General features: G+C 45.8%; 1 protein-coding gene across 6 annotated transcripts in view; it reads left to right on the forward strand.

The window, feature by feature from the left end:
* Nucleotides 1–24894, forward strand: part of CACNA2D4 (calcium voltage-gated channel auxiliary subunit alpha2delta 4) — a 131173-nt gene that overhangs the window by 54733 nt on the left and 51546 nt on the right. For all 6 annotated transcript variants that reach the window (XM_071767974.1, XM_071767991.1, XM_071767984.1 and 3 more), the window contains 4 exons: nucleotides 1229–1322; nucleotides 2674–2769; nucleotides 4908–5035; nucleotides 7955–8035. In XM_071767974.1, the coding sequence (XP_071624075.1) occupies nucleotides 1229–1322; nucleotides 2674–2769; nucleotides 4908–5035; nucleotides 7955–8035 (399 nt within the window). The remainder of the gene's footprint in view (nucleotides 1–1228; nucleotides 1323–2673; nucleotides 2770–4907; nucleotides 5036–7954; nucleotides 8036–24894) is intronic.

Genomic DNA, 24894 nt, shown 5'->3' on the forward strand with positions numbered 1-24894 from the left:
ATGGAAAAATTTATTCTGACAGCTATGACAAAGAAAGGAGAAAGAAAGGTAAACCTTTGGAGAAAATATTAAGGGAGACTTGGGACCTAAACCAAGTAAGTGGAACTGGAAACATTGAAATGGGACAGGAGGGTGGCTCCATCTAGAACAGCTCTGAAAGGGGTATATCTGCACTATGACAGCAATCATATTCTCACAGGCACTGAGAACTGAATGCAGGCAGGACAATACAGAAATGAAGCAGGTCAAAAAAATGGGATTTTAGAGTATGCCACTGAGTACATAGCATACGAGGATTTTCCTAAACACCTTTCAGTCCCAGTCCAATCTGGACCAGACTGGTAGCCTGGACTGACTTGAGCATCTGAAGGGGAACAGGGCAGGAGAGTGTTTTGTGAGATTTAAAGGAAGGACAGAGTGGTAACAGAGAAGCAAATGAACACAGGCATAGAGTGGAAGCAATGAAGTCTCTAGGGGCTTTGAATTACAGAATCACAGAATGGTTTGGTTTGGGAAGGACCTTAAAAATCATCCAGTTGCAATCCCCCTGCAAGGGCACCTCCCACTAGATCAGGTTGCACAAAGCCCCATCAAACCTGGCCTTACACACTTCCAGGGAGGGGGAAGACACAGCTTCCCTGGGCAACCTGTGCCAGTGTCTCACCACCCTCTAGAATTTCTTCCTAATGTCTAACCTAAATCTATCCTCTTCTAGTTTAAAACCATTACTCCTTGTCCTGTTTCTATACACCCTTGTAAAAAAACCCTCCCCAGCTTTCCTGTAGGCCCTCTCCAGGTAATGGAAGGCTTCTATAGGATCTCCCTGTATAATAGGGTGTCTGGTGCCCTCTTATAGGGCACCTAGGAGAAAGGTCAGAGCAGAGATTTGAGGCAATGCTTGTGGGCAGCCTCTTCAATCAAGAAGATAGAGTGATGCCTGATTAATAACTTTATTTGAAAGCCTCTCTGACCAACACTTTCAAACCCAAACCCTTTCCACTGATTTTGCAGGTGAATCAGTCTGCCAATCTTAGCTGTAACATCTATTCTTGTGGTCTGCACCATCAAGGGTGGTGGGTCCTGTTCTCAGCTCTGCAAGGGGAGGCTCCTTTTTCTGCCACGTTGCTTCACTGCCCTGGGTGATGCAGATGCTCCTTTACAAGGAACTTTCTAAGACATATAGGGAAGGACACATCTTTCTCTCCTGATTCTTGTTCTCTTTTCTTAGGTGATGAGGAGTTGGTCCAGGAAGTTCTGTTTGATGCAGTGGTCACTGCACCCATGGAAGCCTACTGGACAACATTAGCCCTCAATATGTCCCTGTAAGTATATGAGAAATAAATGAGTTGAGATGAGATGCATCACCATTGAAGATGCATCTCCAGAAGCTATGGGCATATGCAGTGCATGAAATAATCACAGATCCTTGCACAGCAAATAAGAAAGTTTAGAAATAGTCAAAAAGGTCATAGAAATAGCTCAATATCTTCAGAAAAAGCTCAAAAGTGCCTCCCAAGAGTGAAGTCCAGCAGGTTTAGCCTTCTCAAGGAGCCTTTAGTTTGGTGACTTTGTCTCAGTATCACTGGAAGACAGCAGTGATCCTGCTGTGTCACTGCAAGGGGTGTTCAGCACCAGTTCTTTGCAACACCTAGCTCAGATGCACTTCATTTGCCTATTTAGTTGCTAGAGTTTGATGTCTCAGGGCATTTGAGACCATTTCAGTTTAAAATTATTATGAATTATTTACCCATGCATCATTTATTCCTTTGAACAGCTGCAGCGTGGTTTGGCTCGACTTTCCATATGGCTGCAGCAGAAGTTCCATCCCAGGTGGCAAAGAATTTGTTCCCTTCCCAGCAGAAAAGAAAAGGGAGTTTGATCTTGTCTCTGTTGGTGATAGCTTCAAAACAAGCTTCAGGAAGGGAGTGGACAGGCTGGCTTCAGTAAACAACTTTTTACTTTATTGTTTCCAGTGAAGCACCTTATGCTTCTATCTAGTATCCTATCACACAAATCTTTTAACAGACAACATGCTACTTGTATGACTTCTGTCCCTATTTCTGTTACCAGTACCCCTGCCACTAACAGAGCTTGACCCAGTGGCAATCATGCTAGGAAACCCAATTTCCAGCACATCTTTAAAAAGCTACACCAACACACCCTCCTTGCTTTAAGACCACCATGCTGCAGCGAGCTCTCCACCATTTAGCTGGCCCATCTGTGCCCTTGACACCTCCCACAAGATGAATCCAAATCAATCTACAGCTTCAGAGTCAGTCAGCATGCCCATGGTGTACACCTCTGAGGCAGCCATTCTCCCTCTGCAGTCTCCCTCACTAACTTCAGCAGCATGCAAGCAGCCTGGAGCAGGGCTGGGAGGAGGAGAGAAGCTTCTGGTCGATTTGCAAGACAATCAAACCAGCAAACTTAAGAGAGGTGAATCTAGGTACCAGTCTACTCCTGCCAATTGTTAGCCAGTAACAACCTGCTCCCATTGGCAGGTAGGAGCCCCTGTTACTCCTGGTGGAAATTAGTTACAATGCAAATGAACTTGGGACCACACCTCCAGCTGTGGCTTCTAGTTTGAAAGGTCCTCACCCCAAGGCAGGGAGATGTCTGTTCTTCAGAGAAATGTTTGCTTCTGCTAGTGTGTTGTGCTTTTTTTTTCCACAGGGAGTCTGAAGCCGGTGTTGAGATGGCATTTCTAGGCACTCGGGCTGGGCTCATGAGGAGTATCCTATATGTGGGCTCTGAGAAAATTTCCAACAGGTGAGTCCCTAAACTATATTAAGGGGTTTCTCTCAATGTCTCTGAAGGGCAGCAGTAAATCAGCACCAGCCTCAGAAATCTATCTGGGGAGACAGAAACAAAAAGGAAAGACGCAGCACCTCAGTGGTGTTGGTGCTGATTTACAGAGCCAGGGGAGGGGACCTCCTTTTTCCTCTGGTTCTTTTGAGTTTTTCTTAAAATATTATCTCAAAGTGTATTCATTGCAATGAAAACCTTCAATCATTCCCTGATTTCAGTCAGCTAGCAGAGAAAATGTCCAGTTACTATGTATCCTCAGGACCATTTTGCAGAGCAGAGATTTTTGCACTCCAGTGGCCTGGTGACATTCCAGCTTGGCTAGGCTTGATATTTCTGTCACAATTCCTCTTCCAGGTTTGTTCTTGTTCTGCCTCTTGCATTGCTCACAATGCAGTAATATCCCACTGCCTTCCAGTGAGGCATTAAGTGATGTGACTGACATCTGTCATAGATGATTCATTCACTTGTCCTCTCCTTCAAGGCAGAAGTGTGTTCAGGGGAAGGCTTTGACACGGAAAGGTTTGCATTTGTGTTGCATTTTGAATACTCAGGCTGGTGCATGGTGCTGTAGGAAAGGAAAGGACAGGCCAGACAGGTCACAGAGGCACACCAGCAGATAGGACCGATGGGGACAGAGTCAGTGGTGGTCCTTAGATTCTTAGCAGCTGTTTCACTGTCTCCACATGCCCAGTCATAAGTTCAAGACGGAAAGCGCTGCTGTGCCTGAAAGTTGACACCCTTCCTGTTTTTTTGGGGCCGTCTGGTTAAGTCAGAGCAGTCAGGCTCTGGCAACAAGGGAGAAAACAACGTGTGCTGCTGGAAGCTGATAATATTATTCCCTATTTCCCCCCACCCTGCTCATCAGGGAGCATCGTTCATTTCTTTTAAACAGCCGCCATCACCGCACTGCAGTGACAGACCTCCAAACATCACATTTCTGGAATCCCCAGAAAGAAAAGAACCATATAAATGAGTAATTATCATTACGTCAAAATACACAGCAAAAGAAGAGCCTGCAAACAAAGGGGATTTGTCAGGCAAGAGGCAGGGACCTCCAGGGAAGCCCATGACCTGATTTTCAGGAGGGTCTCTCCTGAGCACGCTCTGCCTGCCCTCCTGTCCCCTCAGGACTCGTCTTCAGGAGCAGCCTTTGCCTCCAGTACTTCAGCCCGCGCACCTCTCCTTGAGCGGCCAAATGGCCCCAAGCACCATCACCTTCGGCTTGGGGTGGGGTTTCTTTTGTTGTTGTTTTTCGTTTGTTTGGTTTTGGTTTGTTTTTTGTGTTTTGTTTGTTTTTTTTTTAAAGACTAATTCCCTTTTTCACCTGATCCCCGTTCTCCTGCAGTAATTAACAGCCTCCGGCTGCCCACGCACCACCTTCCCTCCTCTCATCCATCTGCATCATCTCAATCCCCGCCCTGCCCTTTGCTCCTCACGCCCTTAGCCCGCCATGCCCCTCCGGTGGGGGCAGGCGGAGAACGGCAACATCTGCCCTCCCGCTCCCCCCCCAGCCACCAGCCCCCTCCCGGAGACGGCGGGAACGCCTCAGCAGACACTGCCCGGCAGACAGCAGGACGCTGCTGGCCTACGGCTTCCCCTCGCCCGCCCTCAGCGCTGGAGGCGGCGGCAGTGCCGAGGGCCTCGGCCGGGGCAACAGCGGCACCTGGCGGGCGTCCGGCAGCGGCGCCGGCCCCGGCGGAGAGCGGGGAGCGGGCGTCGCCGCCGCCGGGCCCCCGGGGGCTGAGGGGAAAATGGCGGTGGTTGTTCCGCGGGAGGGCCGGTGGGGTCTGGCTGTTTACGGAGGGGTTGCTGAGGCGTCCCGGGGGTAGGTCGCTAAGCCACAGACGCTCAGCCAAGTTTCTGTAGCGAGGGAGGCATCGCACACTGCCCCAGAGTCCCCGGGGTGAGGGGTGCACCACGAGGATCCTGGCACTGGCGTGTTTTGGTCACCCGGGGGTCCCTTTGCCACCGAGCAAGTGCCCCGGGTGATGAGGTGCAGGTGATGTGCCCAGCCCCGGAGGTCCCATTGCATTGCCACTGGGAAGGCTGCCACTCCTCCACACTGTATACAAAGCCTCCCCTGGGTTTTCTCCCGGCAGGAAATTCCTGACACGAAAGGACAAGGAAAGCATCTTTACCATGGATCACTTCCCTCTGTGGTACCGCCGGGCAGCAGAGCATCCCCCCGGGAGCTTCATCTACAGCATTGTCTTGGAAGACGATTCAGGTAACCCCAGCCTGAACACCAGAGGAGAGGAGAAGAGAAAACCTTTCGTATCTTGCCCATGCTCATTCTGATCCTTTTATTGGTGTGTCTTGCCTAGTGGGAAGTGCTGAGACCTGTCCCCCTTGGCATTGTGTTTGCACCAGAGTAGAGGCAGAGGGGTCATGGCCAGGTTAGTGGGCACAGCAGAAAGATAAAGTTACAAGCTGTGGAAAAGACGTCTGCATACCTTGAGGTTTCAGAGGAGGTTAATGATATATGGACGCAAAGCCTGAGTAGACAGAAGGATTTAGGGAAGCAAGGGATCTCAAGGCACTTCTGTGGCTGGAGAACTCGTGAAATGTAAGGGAAGGGAAAGGTGTTGCAGAAGGAATTAGACACATAAGTGTGAGCAGTCCTGGGAGTGAACATCATCATGAGAACTGAATGACAGTAACAGCAGGGAATGATGAGGGACCAACAAGCAGTCAGTTGGGAAGTATAAGTTTAGAGGGTGTCATTTTTTCCATCACCACTTTCCATTTCAGGAAAGGATGGGTTTGTTATAGATGGTGGAGGAAAAGGGAGGGCTTTTTCATGGTTTCCTCTTGGTGAGGGTGTTTTATTGGTTTCCTGTCCCATCATACTACTAGGCTATGGCACCTCTCTCAGCTAAGGAGCTTAAACATGAGAGGTAAGCAAGGACCGTCTTTTCAGTCTCTTGCTTGGCGTGTTGGTTCCTGTGAGTGTGCAAGGCCAGCCAGGACCTTCTCAAAGATGGGAAGAGAGCAGAAGAGCCTAGAAACAATCAAATAAAATACTCATGTGAGACTCCTACACAGAAGCCAGAAATCCCCTCTGTGATCTTCCCTGTCCCCTGGCACTCCATCTCTGTCAGGGAGCTCAGCACTTTAGCTGTTAAAGCTTTTTGTGGCACAGTGGTGGGAGGCTGGTGGGTGGGAAAGCAAGTAGCAAAGAGGAGAAAACCAGACTGGGATGCAAGAGATGAACCAGGATGTAAAGGGAGAGGGATGGAAAAAGAAAATACTTGAAACTTTCCATGAACGCCTCTCTGCCCAGCACTCTCACATCTCATTTAAAAGGCAAATGTGGAGAGAGAGGAAGGCATGGCAGGGAGACATTTTACTTCCTTCAAACCACGGCGTTTGGTCTTTGGAGTAGAGCATGAGCAAGAAAACGAGTCATTGACACCCAGTGGGACTCCCTAAGGCAGCCATTACTCTGGCCCCAGTAGTCACTGCTGGCTAAACACTGGGGTCATGGGCATGGCCCTGAAGACCTTAGAGTATAAGCTGTAGGGGACATAATTTATCTATTTAGAGATGAGCACCTGGGCTTAGAGAGACTTTGATCTGTAAGATCACATGAGGCACTTGTGAAAAGCTAGGAAGTAGCAGTCATGCTTCTGAGACACAGTGCTTCAATGTAAGAGCAGAGTCCAGGCCCTGCCTTGACATATGATGAAGCAGGGAGGATGCCCCACCTTTTGGCCAGAGTGAGCCTTCCTGTTTCTGAAGAAATTCTTGATGATAGATGCCCAAGTCCCCCTTTCATGCTTTCCATGAGACTCGGTATGAGCCTGCCCTGAAACAAGGCATTTTGACGGCAGATGCACTTCTCATCACATAAGAGGGAAGAGCCTGAAGATCTTCCCATTGGGGAGGAAACCAGCAAGAATGGCTGCAGGTCATAAGAATCATTTATCATTCCCATTCTAGGAAAAGCAAGACTTTTCGGGTTCACTGTTAGAGCAGGATCAGGCTCAAGGCATGTTGGAATAAGTTGGTTGGGTATTTTTTTCACAAGGGCTTTACTATTTCTGACATTCTTGGGCAAGTTAATCCGGCTTCAATCTGAAAAAAAAAAAAAAAAAAAAAAAAAAAAAGAAACAAAAGCCAAACCAACAAACCAACCAAACAAAAAAAACACAACCCCCCCCCCCCAACCCCCCCCCCCCGCAAAAAAACTCTAGACACACTGGGAACCACCTACAATGATGAATGCAGAAATGGAAAACAATAAATGCTGGAAGGAAAGAATCCCTGACCCATCTGTCAGAGCAAAAGATTTCCATACAGCGCACAAGGAGAGGATTGGTTACAGTCTAAATTGATCATGCTGACCTTCAAAGTGTCCCTTGGCAGTTCTAAAAGAGGTGCCCCAGATGAAGCTAATCTAATCACTTTAAAAAAATACAGAAATGGAATCTGTCACATGGACAGTTGCAGACTGAAACAACTGCAATAACAAAGAGAGGGGAGGTGAGGTTCTGTTGCTTAAACCTATCCACCCAAGCTATTTTAAGTGCCCGGTGGGAGCTAGAAGATCTGCACAGAGCTGGCAGATGTGACACAGGGCCCACAGGATGCTAAAAGCAGCAGCTAAAGGATAGTTTGGAGACCCTGGGGCATAACAGAGTTTAGGCAGCAAAGTCCCAGAAGACTTTGTTTCTGAAATGGAGTGCACCCTCAAAGTACCTGGAAGTGCTGTGTCTGTCTCTCCAGTCTGTAGTGCTGGCCTGGCTTGGGTAAGAGAGCTAAGCATAAAGCATGGTCAGTGTTAGGCTTACCTGCCCTGCTTCTCCTCTGTCAGCAGAGATGCATGAAGCAGTGCAGCTTTCTGGCCTAAGAGAGGCTATACACACCCAAAATTGAGGTCACCTATCCTTTACATTTTATGCTGAGGACAGTACTTTTATAATGGGACATTATCTAGAAAGAAAAAAAAAATCTACTCACAACCCCTCAGGTTGTGGATATGTCTTGAAATATGCAGTCCTCCAAAGCTCTGGATGTTTCAGAATTGAGGCATATATATACACACTGGTCTGGATGTGAAAGTGTGTGAGCAAGCTGCTGCTGCTGTGTTTGACTCCTCTCTGGTGGTAAGCTAACCAAGCCTGCTCTATTTGTGTCTTGACAGAGGGAGGTGGCCTACCAAATGTGGTGACAGTAAGCACAGCTGTGACTGTGTCTGTGAATGGGAAGATGGGTATTGCTGCAGGTAGGACATTCTGGTTTCTCTCATTATCTTTAATGAAATAGTTGCATCTTGTACTGAGAGTGCGAGTTGAGAGCTGTTATCTTGTCATTCAAGGGAAATGACAGGAGCCACACTAGAATGTGATGCCGAAAACTGGGCTAAGCAGAGAAGATTAGAACAGGTACTGAATGGCTGATAGGCTTTGAAAAGGAAACTGGCTTTTTGAATGGAAGCTTCCTGTCTTCAGTGCCAGTGAGTTTCTGGATTGAGACTATTTCTTTGGAGCATTAGTAGGTTAAGAAGTCTGTGCAGGTTTTGAGCTGTTTGCAGGACACACTTCTGGTTTGGGAAGAACAGCACATTCATGCACCTCTATCATTACCTCATCTGAAAAATAAGTTTTTCTGGTGAAATGGGCTTATTAGTAGATTCCCAACTCAGACATACACATTGCAAACTTAGATTTGTAACTGAGTTTTAAACACTTTTTGACACACCTTCACTGGACTTTGCATCTACTTTTGAAAAATTTGTAAAGCAGGTTATTTTGAACAGAACCCTAGAACTTTTGAAGCTTTACCATTTTCTGCAGCAATTGTTTCAGCCTTTATGGAAGTACAGTAAACTCAGAAGTTAACCAGAGGAGCCATTTAGCCAAACAAAGAAGTATTAGTCAGTAATGCTGACTTCATATCCCAACTTCAATGGTCTGTGTAGTAGTATTGGGGCAAGAGAAGCAAGCTCAGTGGAATTTTTTTTTTTTTAGACCTGGAAGTACTGGCTAGGGGTAGAGGCTGCGAGAACAGGTAAGGGAGTAATTATCACCAGAAACATAATGAGATGCAAAGCTGCTTGTGAAAGAATGGTTAGTGAAAGAATTGAGCCCCTGTGGTGGAAGGAATGACTGAGCAAAATAGATACCAAACAATGACCTTATTATGGGAATACCCAGTAGAGAGACAGCCATATAGCAGATACCTTCAGCTTGAGAGTCAGCCTTTGCTTTTGCCTAAGCTGGGTGAGATACAATGAATGTTCTTCAGTACTATAAGTCGGTGAAACTATGGCAATTTAACATCATCTGATTAAAAGTTCCTTAATTTTCAAGCTTTCAGTAAGTTCCAGTTGAGAATGGTACTCTTTAAGTAGCACCTGAGCATTGAGAAAGTACCTTCAAGCTGAAGGAGGGGTGTTAGGAAACAGCACTTTTCACTAATGGACTATCGTTTCAAGCCCAAAGCCAGAAAATTATTATGAAATCTGCCTAGAGACCTCTGTGAAATAGAGATGGTTTCAATAAAGTTCATGTTAAGTAGGTGCTTGAGTCATAGAATCTGCTCTCAAAAGTAATACTAGCTGGTACTGTTATGAATGTACATAGCAGAGAAGGAAATAGCAGTGGAACTATACCAAGGGTCCCTGTGTAGCACTGGAGCATTTTTCTAAACATTGATTTGGGAAGAGAAAAAAAAAACATCTTATTTTCTTTACAAAAATACTGGTTTTCTTGGTTCATTTCCTTCCCTTTCCTGACCTGTGAGTTAGAGCAGGGGGCACACAAGCAGTACATCTGGCACTCAGCATAAATACAAGGAAAGAAACTTCTGGGTGGAAGAGCTTGAGCAAGAACAAGTGGCAGGAGGATGTGCCCCTGACTGAGCCATTTCTCTTCTGTCAGCAGTGCTTTTCACAACCCATGTGGAGATTTCCACCCCCTCAGTTATGCTGAATCGACTGTCTGTGTGGACATGCTGTGAAGGGGTAGGATCTTAGGCAGAGGGGAGAGGAGGGTGGAGAAAGCAGCAGAGAATGGGGAGATAAATCATGTTAAAACCGTAACAACTGGGTAAAATTTCTGTGATGTGTGGAAATGACACAGAGCAAACCAATGTCCTCACTGGTAACCACAGAAGTTAAGACACAGAAGTAAATTCTCAGTTGCTTTTGTTCCTTAAAGGTACCATGGCCCCTGCCACAAGCATGCAGATTAGGTCATCTGACCACAAACATCTTCTGGTTACTTCCACACATGGTACATTCAGCTCTTTATTCCCTGTTTCTTATGCTTTGAAGAAAACTACCCATATTTCATTCAAAGTCTGAGAACCCAAGAATTATTGTCACACTACCATAATTCTTTCACAATAGTGAGACCATAAAATAAGTCTAAATCCATTACTGCTTGATCTTGAGGACAGCAGCTTTGGGGGTAAGGATTTGGGTCTCTCTTCATCTGTCCTGACACCTGACACTCACATCCTGAGTGATTGGGATTCAATTCTAAGGGACTTCACCCTATAGTGGAGGCTGCAGCACAGAAGATCCTGTGGAGGTGCTGTAAAACCATCCCAGGTACAGGAGAGAGGTGAAGGAAGAGGAGATAGCAGAGACACAGTAAGAATCAGGGCATAATGGGAAGCAGATTGTAGTTGTTATTGTTATTCTGATGGCATCAGCCTACAGTGAGCTTGATACAGTGTTTGTTTAGAGTTGGATGCTACAGGAGACAGCCTGATACCCAGCCCTGGTTCCCAAGAAGTCAAATAGCTGGGTAAGCTTGTAGTTTGTGAGTAGATGCTGTTCTCTAAAAGTAGAACAACAAAGGCTTTTTACATGCCCCCATAAAAGTGCAAGTGGTATGAACTGGCCTGTCATTCTGCCACTGATTATTACTGTCATTTGTTTGACTTGATGGTGCTTGGGGGGATTTGTAAACACTCTGAAATATTTGCTATGCATGCAGCAAAAAAATTAAGCTCTAGGATTTACAGCCTTGCCTGTGGAGAGGGAACCACTCCCCATTGCCCCCATGGGGAGGACACCAGTGACAGGCAACGTTGGGCCCCTTTTCTTCTGGCAGTGGAATGTCAGTCTCCAGCCAAGGCAGAGAAAGGCAAATGTCCAGGGAGATGATGCAGACCTGGATGCTGTCAGGGTATGGGGAAGCAGTCAGATGGAATTAGAGAGCAACTGGGCTGGAGGGCTGAGGACAGAGATGGAGGAAAGAGAGTGCAAGGGCCTCCTTCCTCCTGTTTCTGCCTGGCTTGGCTCAGTAGGGAATCAGAACAGTTCTGGGCAGGGAGACCCAAGATGTTTCTCTCACCATTAGAGGGGCTGGTCCTCACAAGGACAGGTAAGGAGCTGGCCAAATTCAGGAGGAAAAAGTGGTGTCCTCTGCCCTACACTACTCTTCTCCCCTTTTCACCTATTCCTCTCCCTCTGCTCTGTACCTGGGACATGAAGGAGATGCACAAAGAATTCAAGGTACCCACAGATCTGTCAGAGGACACGATGGTGCCAAGGGAGATGCTGCTTGTGCACCCTGAGTTGATCTGGTCTCTTTGGTGGGGAGCCACACAAGCAAACCTACCCCTGCCTTGGCTATACCTGTTTCTTTGAATTAATAGTATCTATCTGCTATATTGTGCTTTTGCACTTCAAAGCACTGTGCAAACATTAAGTAATGCCTGGATGATTAATTATAATTAATTAAAGGCAGCTGTTCTCCTGGGATGTCAGTCCAGTACCTTTCACACACAATAACTTTGTTGGGAATGAAATATAAGGAATTGTGATGGCACTCTCCCCAAGCCAAGTCCTGCCCCAGATAGCACTGTCATCTCCTCCCTCCCGTGAGTCAGTAGCCTGGGGGTTTCTAGTCTTCAGGGGGTGCACTGCAGAAATCACATGTAGCTGCTGACAGAAGCTTTTAGTGATTTAAAGCCCCAGTGAAACTGCTGGAATACGTGCAGGAATTTAGCTGTTACTTTGGGTTGTGTGTGATGTGTCTTTCATTGCCTGACCTCCCCGTTGTTCGAGTTCTGTGGTTGTCAGCTGGCTGACAGTCTCAGCAGGGGCAGGTAGGGGGTTCCTTTCCATTAGGTTCCTCACTGTGGTTGTCTTGTGTCAGGGATGGGAGGCAGCCAGTTCTGGCAAACCATGGAGAATACCCAGGCTCCTTGGTGCCAAAAAACCCAAATACAAACAGCCCTGTGGGAGATGCAAGTTTATTTTATACAATACCTCTCCCCCTATACTGGAAGTTAATGTTAGTGCTTATCAGCAGTGGTGTGGCCACGATGAAATCACTACCCCGTGCTGACACAGGATGTGTCTGGGGAGAGTCTTAGACAAGCTCAAAGACAGATGAGAAAGGAGAAATACTGTCCCTATTTTGCAGAGAAGGTTTTGGGACACCGAGTTATTAAGGCCAGGATTTTCATAAGAGCTCTGTACTCACAGCAGGAGCAGATTTTTTTAAAAGCTTGGGCTTTTTTTTTTTTTTTTTTTTTTTTGGTCAGAAGTATTTGAAATCAATCAGTCTGGAAAACAGATAATGGGAAGTAATGTTTCCATTGTACCCCCGGTTAAAATCCAGCCTCTGTCAGTCTGACAGAAGCTCTTCATTTGAAAAGCTATTACCTGGCCATCTTGACGTATCTCCATCCTCTTTCTTAGTTCCCAGTTTTGGCTCCCTGCTGTCTGGTGCCAGCAAGCAGGGAGATGAGATGCAGGTGGCTTTTTCAGCAGTTCTGTTACCGTGGCATCTTTTCAAACTAATCTACACACAATTCTGTATTCCTACAGTTTTGTTCCTCAAGCGGATAAAACATTTCAACCTTCTCTCTAAAAAGTGACAGCTGCACCTGTAGAAGCTGCTAAAATACATGGAAATAAGCTACAGTAGAATATAAGCACCTTTTCATAGGAATAGCTGCATCCAAGCTGGAGAATTAAAATTATTTCACTTGGCTGGCTCAGAAACCAGCATATCATCACCCATACAAATCCTGAGAGTGCCTGGACCCTTGAATGTGTGCTGCAGTATTCAGAAGGAATGCTGTCCCTGTTTCAATGCTTGAAGTTGTGTCAACATTATCCCACTTCAAGGATTTATCTGATTTATCCCCAGATATCACCAAGGTACCTTTATGGAAATTACAATCTCCCCTGCATCCAATGGTAGCGTGGGTAGAAAGAAAGAAGATTCAACATGTTTTCAGACCCCCACCTGCTACATGTAATTTCTGCCTGATGGCATTCCCTCCTGGCAACCCCTGAAGCCCAGGCAGTTTCTCAGGCAAGCTTTTAATGTGACAAAGCCAAAGACATCTGAAGGAACTGTGCCTGGGAGCTCAGTCACAGAAAGGGTTAGGGGCCACTTGATAAGGGAGAAATGCTGATGATTTTAGTATTAACAGCAGTCAAGCCTTCTCCGGCTCTCAGGACACCTGTCTGGAGGCCCTTAACAGTCAGTACACATTTGTGGGGCCTGAGGATTGAGCCAGTACCCTGCAGGCCAGGGTATCAACGTAACATGAAGATGCTGATATGCCAAAACCAGTGTCTGTTGCATCCTGCATCCACCCATCTGCCTGCCATCTATTGCAATCTACTTTATATACTGAGCCTTGGGGGAGAGACTTGTAAGCATAAAGACTGCTTTTTGGGGTGTTTCTGGGGTAGACACAGGCCAGTCCATGAGCCAGACAGAAGGGAGATGGTTGTCTGATTTTATGCTGTCTCTGATCTTAAAAACTTTCTTTCACCAAGGCTGGTATCTGCTCAGAGCTGGTTGTCCTCCAGCCAGGTCACTGAACAGGCAGAAAGAGGAAGCATCTTCCTGCAGAAGTCCATATAGATATCTCCACGCATAGATAGTAACTGGTGACAAGGGAGTCAAATACATTTGTTTTATTCTCAAAACAATGCTAAAAATAGGTATGTGAGACATCTTCCATAGCATTATGCCCGCTCTACTTGGACATCACAATTTCTTTTTCTTCCATGGTGTTTCTGCTGTCTGCACAGGCTATAAGATCTTCAGCACAGGGATTGTGCCTCCTTGCTATGTGGGTGGACATTGCCTGTTGCCTTGGGGATGAGCCCCTGGCTGAGGGAAAACAAAGATGATAGTCAATAAATATTTCCTTGTAGCATCAGCTGAGTGCTGGAATTTACATGCTGCATCACTTACTCAGAACACAACAAAACAAAACAAAAAAAAACCCCAAAACTAACCAACCAACCAACCAAAGATAAATTAATCAGCCTTCCTTTTCTCAGCCAGTGTGGCCATTGCTTCATCCAGCATAGAGCCCCCACTGTGGCTGGGTGCCCCTGCCCAGAGCCAGCCCTCAACAGCTGCTTCAGGATATTTTTTTCAGTGGGAGACCATAACAACTTGTGAGCAATGGGAGTTCTCTTGTGGGGTCGAGTGAGGCGTTTCTCTGGGACGTCCCTAGTCCTGGAGCCTGTTCCACACTGGAGTTCCAGCCCAGGAGCCTGTTCTTGCCTGTGCATAGCAGAAATCTTCTAGCCTAAGGTTATCCATCACTGCTGCCTCTGTAGTTTGTCTGATTGCCATGGCTGTCACGCTTGAAGGAAAAAGAGCCCTTGACACTGGCTCAGAAGAGGCTTGCATATAGCTGGATTTTTTAGATTGGCACCCAGTGCCTTTGCTGTGTTCCTTTTGCCTGCATATTATTTGATATCATTTTAATTCTGAGCCGAATTAGAGCAGTGCGTGGGTTGTCATGGCAACCGTTTCCTTGTGCCTTTTGGTCTGACTCATTGCAGACAATTACTCTCGCGCTCCAGGATTCACAGATGTGATAGGAGAAGAATCATGTGCTGGGCTCTCAACTTTTTGCTTGTTTGTTTGTTTAGTTTTGTTTTTCATTTCCTTCCCAGTCTCTCTCACATTAACTCCTACCTAGCCACTACCACCAAGAATTTCTGTGTTTCTGCCTGGGACCCAGTAGACCTGCAGGGGCACGTTGTGTGCAGAATACACCTAGATGCAGAGTGTGTGAGGGGATTTGTGTGTACACGAGTGGTTTTGCATACCCGAGCAGTTTCTCTGCAGCACGTTGTGTGGCTGTGACACCTGTCTGCCCGTGTAAGCAGGGCTGTGCAGAAATGCACATACTCACAGAGTGATTTGCACTTCTTTCTGTCTGTGCTGGGGCAACATGCTCACGTGTTTTCTGTGTATGCACACAGGTCTGTACACGAGTGATACGTGTGGTCATGGGAGTGTGCTCAGTGTGTAGTCTGTCAGTATGCTCCCAGTATTCATGGGGACTGACAAACTGGGCCCTTCCACTCAGACCTGTGTGAAGATCCAGACCGCCAAGCAAGTGGTATTAGCAGCTCTGACCAAGCAGAATGTAAACCTAACTCCTGTGTGATTATTTCACTGGTTATTTCACTGATTCACTCACCTGTGTCCCCTGACTACAGCCCACATCTGTGCATCTGAAGTACATGGAGGAAAGCAGCATTGTTCATGCAATAGCCTTAGCATAGGTATAATGGAGGTCATGACCTATGTTAGGAGCTGTAGTTCAGCAGAGGAGCAGAGTCATGGGATCAGGTACTGAACGGGATCATAGAAGCAATCTGTAGATGTTGGGCTGAAGAGGGTACATACTACAGCAGAGAAAGTTTCAGGAAATGTCTCGTGAGATGGCTTGGCTTAAATTCAGGCAAGGCACAAGCAGAAAAGTTTAGCCAGGTGAGAACCACAGAAACTTATCTGTGGACAGATTTGAGGACATCTCCAGTCTACTTCTAAAGTACATTGCTTTTACCATCAAACTCAACCTGTGTCCTTCCTGAGTTCCTCTTCTCCTGTTCTACCTATCCACTTAAGGCACAAATCTCCTCATGATAAGGCTATGTAATGGGATTGCCTCTGTCAACCTTTTCCCATCATAAGTCTTTTCACTCATCCTGTTTTCTCTTACTGGGATACAGAAGTCCATTCATAGGATCATAGGATAATTTTTGTTGGAAGGCACCTCGGGGGGTTTCTAGACAGCCTCCTGCTCAAAGCAGGGTCAACTGTTAGATCAGACAAGTTTGCTTAGATCTTTACTGGAGTATCATTCCTAGAAATATTCTGTGTTCTTCGCTAAGGCTGATATGCTCTGCCCTTATTATCTTCACCACACAGAGGCTGTACGGATAGCCACTCTCTTTTTATCTCCTTATCCTTGCTCTTTCTGGGAACTATCAGCAAAGCTTCATGAGGAGATGCTGGATGCAGGATAGTTTGCAGTGGGTATGGGCATAGCGTTGGGTGGTGAGGCATAGAGGATGTAAGGACAGCAGAGTTGGAGGCTGGCCCTCCTGCCTGTGGGACAGCTTGGCTAGGAGCCCTTGCCTGCAAGCCCTGAGTAGCACCAGGCTTTTCCAAGGCAGGGCAAAGATGTGTTTGCAGGAGGCAGGCAAGTTGTGGACAACACTGCTTGCCTACAGCATGGGGAGGGGTCCTCTGCTCTGGCTCTTGGTTCTTCTTTCACAGACAGCAGTGCAAAGTCCAGAGTGTGGATAGGGAGCAGTTCAGCTTTCAGGGACCCTGTGGAGCCCACTTTTCTGGGGATTCATAGAATGGCAATGCCTGATTCTGTTGCCCTCCATCTGTCTGCCACCACAAGCAACTGCTTAAACTGGTTCTGCAGAGAGCCTGTGAGGAAAACTGGAAAAAGAACAGAAAGAAAGCTGTGTTTTACAGGTCAGGAAATGCAGAGATAAATTGAGGACTGCTTACAAATCAAGCTGAGTTATACCTTGCAAAGGAGATTAAAACAGACAGCAAAAGATTCTTCAGGTATTTATTAAAACAAGAGAGTAAGATGTGGCAGTTAGAGTGAAGTCAGGATTAAGGAGACTATGGTTTGAGCCAAAACTAAAGAGGACTTTGTGCCCAAGTTATTGGTAAGGGGAGCAATATCATCCCTGGGGAAAGAAATAAGCTGACTACTGGGAATAAGCAGCTCAAGTTCCTTTGTGTAGTCACTGTGCTGAGTGTGGGTGCCCTCCTGCCCCAGGAGAGATGGCACATGAAAACACAGCCTTATAGCAAGAGGTTGGGTTTTTTTCAGCTCTGCCCACAGTGGTGGCTCCAGGCAGGCTGGAAAAGTGAAAATTCAACAGTTATGGTTAAGGCAGAGAGAGAAATAAGTTTGTCAGTCTGAGACCTGTAAGTGTGTCCTCTCTAATGTTTGTACATTGTGAAGGAAACTGTTACTTAAAGGAACTCTTACCAAGCAGTTGGGGGAAAAGGAGTCAGGCAATATGAGTTTATCAATGCTAGATCATACCACACTCACCCAATATTTTTCTTTCAAATAGAATTGTTTTCCTGCAAGGCAAAAGAAATTTTGAAGGTGTCATCTCTGTATCTCAGTAAAGCAGTTACCTCAGTAATTTAATGACACATAAGAAACAATTAGTCAAAATGGAAGAGACCAGGAAAGGCAGAGGACCTGTAAGGGGCAGGGAGGTAGAAGTCAGTCTGGGAAGATGGCAACTGCAAGATCACCCATCAAAGTCTAGCAAGAGGTTACTTGCAGCACTCCCTCATGGTCAGCCATGGGGTTAGCCTTTGCTAAAATTAACCTGAAACCCTGGCTCAGGTTGCAATATGTTGCAAGGAAGTGTCCTAATGATTCAACACTAGAAGGCATTGCTAGTACAGGGAAGGACCAGAATATGGTAGAGAAAGCCTTATGTGACCTTGGCAGGAGTACCAGAAACAGAATTTCAATAATACGACAGACAAGGTCATATGCTTGAAAGCTAATATTAGAAATCTTCTGTAAGCTGGGAACTCTGTGAGATCTCACAGAGAGCACAGCAAGCAGGACTAGAGTCAGCCCTTGTCTTCTGGGAATTGTTGGTCTCATTTTGCCAAGCCTCGGTGAGGATCCTCAGTGTAAACTGTACTTCCCCCAGATGCCCACATAAAATTTAGGGAACCTTTGTCATCTGCCAAGTTCTGTCCTGAGACCTGTGCCAAATGGGCAAGGCAGAATCAGTGGTTAACATGCCCTGAGAAAGATCAGAAGAAAAATGCTGAAAACTTATTAGTATCAGTGATGGTAGGATGATGGCAAGTGGTTGTGTGATGCAGTTGTGGATGAAACAAACACTGTTCTGGAATGTACCTGGAGAGGTGTTCCCAACGGGGGTATATTATTGCTTCTATCCAAAGCCCTGAGAGACCTCTCTGTATACTTTCTCTTACAATTTTGGCCAAAGTAATACAGGCTGAGATAGGTACAGACAGGACAGAAAGATGATGAGAGGAAAGGGAAGCCTGACTTCATGAGAGGAGCCTGGTTAAAGAAACCAGCTTGTTTAACCACATGCAACCAAGGCTGAAATAGAAAGGATTGCTGTAATTAATACATCTTAGAGGAAATGTTTGAACTAAAGCAAATGGTTTATATGAAGGCAGTGTAGTATAGGCAGGCCATGAAAATATTTAGGGAGAAAAACTAGAAGAGGCTTTCTAATGGTTAGGTTAATGCAGCTTTAGCTGGAACCTGAGGTAAAAAGACAAATGGATTTGAACTGGGGCTTGAAAAGTCTGTAAGAAGCTGGTGGTGCCTGGAATATAGAGAGATGAGACTCTGCTAGCCTCCAGTCCCTTCTCCATCACCAGAGAACTGTTAAGTCCCTTGTCTTACCATGCCACAGTACAGCTACTAGCAAGCAAGCAAGCCATGGGGCAGTCATTCATGGTCCTCCCTGTTCACCACCGCACTCCCTTTGGGCCTTTTTGCCACCGTGATTTTAGTCACAACTGAATAAAAATGTGCTCATTAATGCAGCTGAAAGCTCCAGCACAGTACCTGGGAGGCCAGAAGTCAGGGCTGACCCAAACCACTCTCTCAGCCTTTGAAATGCTGGTAGTTTCTCTTCGCTGATTTGAGTTTTGCAAAGTAAAGAAGAGGGAGGAGAGGGCCCTTCTTATGATAACGAGACTTTAAAAAGCAGATGGGAATGTGGGGGCTGGCGAGTTTTGTGGCAGCTGAGAAGTGAGTGTTAAGGAGATTGGAGAAGGGGGAGTCTCAAAAGCAGCTGGTCAGAGGCAGACACTGAAAAGGGGATGATCAGTCACAAGAGGATGAAAATAAGGGGAAGAGAGAAAGAATAATTGGAGTCAAGGACATTTATGTCCAGTGGGAGAGGTATGAAAGATAACTGTATGAGACCATGAGTGGATGAGAAAGTGGAAACTGTTAGAATGGATCATCAATTTAAATAAAGGGCTAGGTTTTTTCCTTGCCAAGAATTTCATAAATCTGGAGATTCTTATTTAAAATTGAGTGAATTTATACTACTATAAAGGTGGTCATTAGTGGGATCAGAATCAGTTTCCCATAATCTGGCTCCCTCAAAATGACTCATTAGGGATTTGCCCTAGCATTTCCAGATGCCTCCATCTTTGAAGTAGGAACAATGTTCACACAGCCTAGAGAGTATGCCATGAGACATTGTTTGGTGGGGAGGAGTAGGGAAAGGTGGTATTTACTATTGTATGGCAATAGTCAGGTAGTATCTACAATATGATCGGATCAGATTTTGGTGGACAAGAAGCATACTTTTAAAAGGGGGAGGAAAAATTGGAAAGAGCATGACAAATGACTACAGGGCTGCTCTAGAGGTGAGAAAATGCTTTACAGTGAAAGACTTAATGACCTCAATCTGCTTATCTTACAAAAAAAAAAAAAAAAAAAAAAAAAAAAGACTGATAGATTTCTTGATTAAAGTATAAAGTACCTTGACAGGGAGAGATGCTGAATGTTTGGTTTTTTAATCTAGGGGCGAGAAGCATAACAAAGCCCTGTGACAGGAAACCAAATAGATTCAGATGAGATGTTTAGAATGAGTGCTAACAGTAGACATGAATAGTTATTGTACTGAGGTACCAAGGGAAAAGGATTTTTTATCTCTTGAATGTTTTTTAAATCAAAGGTAGATGCCTTTCTGGAAGATTCATCTTAGCTGCATGCAAACACTCGCTGTTGGACTTTCTACAGGATAATTTCTCTATTTTTTGTTTCATAAGCTAAACAGATTGAGCTCTTTAAGCCTTTCACAGCAAGGCATTTTCTGCCACCCTCAAATAATGTTTGTGGTTCTTTCCCACACGCTTTCCAAGTAGCGTGCGATATGCAGAAGGTCAGACTGGATGATCTAAAGTCCCTTCTGGCCTTTATACTCTCTGAATCTCTGCCTCTGTGAATTCATTAATGTTTGCAAGCTACCAGAGAGCTGCCAAAGGCAAGCACTATTGAAATGCAAAGCATTGTTGTTACTCTGGATATTCCCTTGAGCTTTATGCAGAGCTGGTTGAATATCTCAGTGTATCATCTGTGCATATTTTCTCAAATTAAATACCTGCATTTGTCTCTCATTTGATGCCCTTTACGAGTTGATTTCAGCAGCTGTTCTAACAAACAAGTTTGTTCCCAAGTTAGGACACAGAAAAGGCAAATGTGAAGGGCCAAATCTCAACTTGAACCCCTGAGCAAAGACTGTCACTTTGTTGTGGCCCAGAAGCTCCATGCAAGGCAGAGTTATTCTTAGTATCACATTTTGCTTTCTCCTTGACTCCAGGTGCCCTGCAAAAGCCTCTGCCTGGCTGCAGCACAGTGCCACTGTGGGAAGGTGATGTCTAACCCCTGTTAATTGCTTCTCCCCACCCTCTAGAGGGAGAAAAGCTGTGGGGATGCTGCTTTGTCCCCAGATTTTCAGGGCTGCCACTGATGTGTCAAGAGAGTTCCCTGGAATGACCTTTATTTACCTGCACTCCACTCTGTAACCGTACTCATCAAGGAATGCTGATTCTTTTGTCTAAATTACACAGCATTCTCACAGGAAAGGGTTTTTACTCCTCAGAAATCCCGTGCTAGGGCTTGTGCTTACCTAACCAGAGGGTAGAAGCTGACCCTCTGACCTGTGCTTCAAATCAGTGCTAGCAAATGATGTTCACACCAGCACTAAACTGCTGATGAACAATATACTCAGGAGGATTTACATGTATTATATATACATAATTACATATCTATATAGTGTTGTGTGTGTGCATGAGTATGCAGGGCAAGTGCATTTGCCAAATGAAAGATAATCAAATTGAAGAAAATCACAGCCTGCTCCCAGATAATTCATGAACTGAAAAAAACTAGAGTCGTCTGATGAGTGTGTTGGCTTTGCTTTTTTTTTTCTGCTCTACATTTCTGGTATTATATGAACTGCTTAGTAGTATCTCTGTGTGCTCCTCTACCTACATGGCAAAATTAGATTAAACCATGTGTCATAGACATCATACTATTAAACAGTAATGGTGATTCTCTTCAGGCACATACCTTTTCAGCAGAACAGATGCCTCAGCTATTATCAGCTTAAGAGTATTTGGGTTCTGCTCTCAATTTCTTTCTGAAGATCAGACTGAGTATACCAGGCTGGCTGAGTATAACTATGTTAGTATAGTGGCACAAAGTTTGCTTATGGCAGGGTTTAACATCTTTTGTGATTCTATGTGCATTAGGATGAGCTTTTTATCATAGGAGGAGTATGTGATGAATTTTGCATGCTTAGCACTGAAAGTGTAGAATTGGGGAATTTAAACTTCTTAGCTGTGTGTGATAGACTTAGCTAGTGAACAGCTGGTAGAGAGACTCTTTTAGCTCTAGGGGTGACAGCTTGTGTACTTGGGGGTGCAATAGGATTAGATAGTGATTTCCATTCATTTCAAAATAACCTTGCTCAGGAGGGTCAAGAACCTGGAGATGCCAGAACCAATAGCTCACTGTTTGTTACTGTAAGTTTTATTGAACACTATGCTCTAATTTAAAAAAAAAAAAAAAAAAAAAAAAAAAAAAAAAAAAAAGGCAAAGGCTTTGGAATCAAATTTGACCTGAATATAACTCCATTGGCTTCTGCGTTCTTACACTAGGGATTAATTTGGCCCTTTCTACTTTTATGTAATGAGCTGATTGCCACAGTATCTTATCCTTGTTACACAATCGCCCTTGTCTGACTGTGTCCCTGGAGCATTGTGTGTGTGTGTGTTTCTAGATCTAAGGTCTCACCTTGACTGACTGTATTTAGTCCTACAGCCTCTCCCCAGCTACAGGTACATGGATTCCTAGGATTTGCATTGAGTTAGGCTATGTGTGTGTGTGTGTATGTACATGTTTATTCCAAGTTCAAACACTATGTACAGACAAGCATACACATATATGGGAATTCAGGGGCTTTTTTGTTTGGCTGGTTGTATCCCTGCAGTGTTTGCTGTTGCAGGGGGCAGGGGAGAGAGAACAGGTTACTATTAGAGACCTCATTTAAACAAGAAGGAGCATAGGAAAATACATTCTTTATTATTCTTCTGTAACAACAAGCCAGAAATATAATATACCTTTAAAAATTTTCTATCTCATGCCAAAGAAACCTCCATTCAATCATTTTAGAAAATCTTGTTGCTTTCCCTTAAACAGTAGTGAAAAGAAAAAGAAATTACAAGAGCCATCTGTTCCCTGCAATAAATGTGCCTGCAATAAATGTGCCTGCCTGTATCACAGTCGGGTGTGTGGGGAAGGGGAGCTGGGGGAGCAGAAGGGGAGTTTCTGGTGGCCCTGCTAGCCCCTACATTGCCCTGATGTGTGTTGGACTTGCCTGTCCCAGAAGAATGTTTCCTGAGGGCAGACACCTGCATGTGGCATTGGTACACCTGCCTGCAGCCAAGGATGTTTTCAGGGGGATTCCCCCCATGCCTAGCCATGCCTGCAGAGAGAATAGGAGGCCCTGTCCCCACACACCAGTGGAACCCGGGCACACAGGGAGTACTGGGTCTCATTCTGTATCCAGCATCCCACCGGAGACCTTTTTTCCTGACCATTCTGGATACTGTATTCCAGAATGCCTGTTTTTCAGGTTCCCAAAGCCAGGGAACAGAGTAAGAGCCTGTTTGCAAGCAGTGGTATAAAGAGGGCATTTCCCAGTAAACCCTGTTACTCTGCTCTGCATGAAAGAGGACAGGTCCTTGTCCTTCTAAGCACAGTATTTGCTTTCCAGTGGGACTACCCATAGCAGCCAACCTTCAATGTTTCTTAGCAACTCTCTTTTTTCCCCTTTCCCATCTTCTTTGTTCCTTGGTGGGTTTCTAAACATAGCAGTCCCTTGCCTGGGGTTGAGATGAATCCAGACTTTCTGCCTTATAAATGAAAACAAAAAGGAAAGGATGGACAAGGTCATCTTCAGCCCCACGACACAAGATATAGAAAATATTATTAGCAACAAAGAAAAACTGGTCAGGGCAGGAGAAGGTCAGAGGGAAGGTGCAGGGAGAGGAGGATTTCCCTCCCCCCCAACCCCTGCATTTTCCCCTGCCTTCCTCCTGTTTGTTTTATCTCTAATCTATCCTCTGAAAAACAATCTCTCTTTCTTGCTCACTCACACACACATGTACACGCACACACATATATAGATCCCATTTGTTTTGTGCAATGTTTCACCATTATTTGATGCAAGTAAAATATAGATCTATAAATATACCACTCTGACTTAAGTCCCATTTCAAGTATGATTGCAGAATCCAATATGGTAAAGGGAGAAGTTCCCCTGAGAGGGAGGTCAGGGAGAGGTTTGGATCCAGCAGACAGAATCTAGTCCTGGCTTGCTGGGAGTGTGGAGCAGCAGTAACACACATACAGAGTCTGCAGTGCACCCCTTCAACCCTTCAGATCAGGCTACCATTGCAGCAGACGGAATGGATGGATGGATGGATGGATGGATGGATGGATGGAGTGGCTATACAGTGCATAGGGGCATCCTCCTCATGAGTCCTTCCTCCTCATGTCTTGCCAGCCCCTCCTCTTCCTGTTCCCCACAAGCAGTGTGCTGAGAGTGAGGGTAAAATATGTGCACACACTTGTGGGAGGACAGCTTCTCCCAGTACTTCTTCCGGGGCATCCTGGTCTTCTGTTTCCTGAAGAACATCCTCCCCTGTCCCATGCATCCCTGTGTGTCAAAGGGAAGTCATGTTAAAATAGTCCAAAGGATCCTGTCTCTTTGTCTCTGGTGGCCGTGGGTAGGCCAGGAGGGATTTTGCAACTCCAGGCTTTAATTGAAGTCTAGGTGTTTTGTGCCCATGGGTCAGTACAACCACCTGCTTGGGAGCAGGAGGAGGTGAGGAGCCAGCATGCATCACTTCTACAGAGATCCAGCAGCAGTGAGCAGGAGGGCTGTGAGACATCTGAAGGCATAGGATCCAGCTGGAGCAGGAAAAGAGGTGACATGCCCTGGCAGGGTCCACCTGCAGTGTGTGCTGGGCTCTGAGCACAGGTTGCTAGCAAAACACCCCACAAAGCTGGGCTGACTGCCAGCTTGTTTCCTGATGGCAGGGATCACAACATCCACCGGCACTGCGGATGCACGACCTCCTGGTGTCGTCTTCCTCGCCCAGGAATACCCACTGTGACGGGTTAGAGCAGGTTACCATGGCAATGTGCGCTCTCCCACTTCCAGTAATACAAAATGAATCCTTATGTCAAGTTCCTTTCGTATTTTTTTTCCCCTCTCACTTTTTTTTTTTTTTTTTTGCCCCCGTCATATCAGAAAGAGCTAAGATTAACAGGAGTCTGAGGGCTTTCAAATCTGGTTGGGGGAATCATAGAATCATAGAATTAGCCGGGTTGGAAGGGACCTCAGAGATCATCTAGTCCAACCCTTGAAGTGGCAGCGTGTGCAGTTGTGTGTGTGGGCATGCTCACGTGCACCCGTGGATGGCAGTGAACACAGCAGGGATGGTGAGGGAAGCATATGTGGACTGCACAGCCCACTGTGCCAGACCCTTCTTGGGTGCTTCTGCCTGTGTCACCCTGTTGTCCATGGTTTCAGCCTTCACCTCAGGAGCCTCCAGAATTGTGCTCCCTCTTTTCAGTCACCCCAGCTGCATGCTTGACCCTCTGCCATCCATGTCAGAGTTGTGTGTTTTCTTCTACACCCACTGTTTCCTGGGCTCCCACTACTCCTCAGCATGGCCTACACTACCAAGGCTGGTAAGCCACCTCCTCCTCTGG

Source organism: Heliangelus exortis, chromosome 1 (assembly GCF_036169615.1).
Source record: "Heliangelus exortis chromosome 1, bHelExo1.hap1, whole genome shotgun sequence".
In the NCBI taxonomy this organism is placed as follows: domain Eukaryota; kingdom Metazoa; phylum Chordata; class Aves; order Apodiformes; family Trochilidae; genus Heliangelus; species Heliangelus exortis.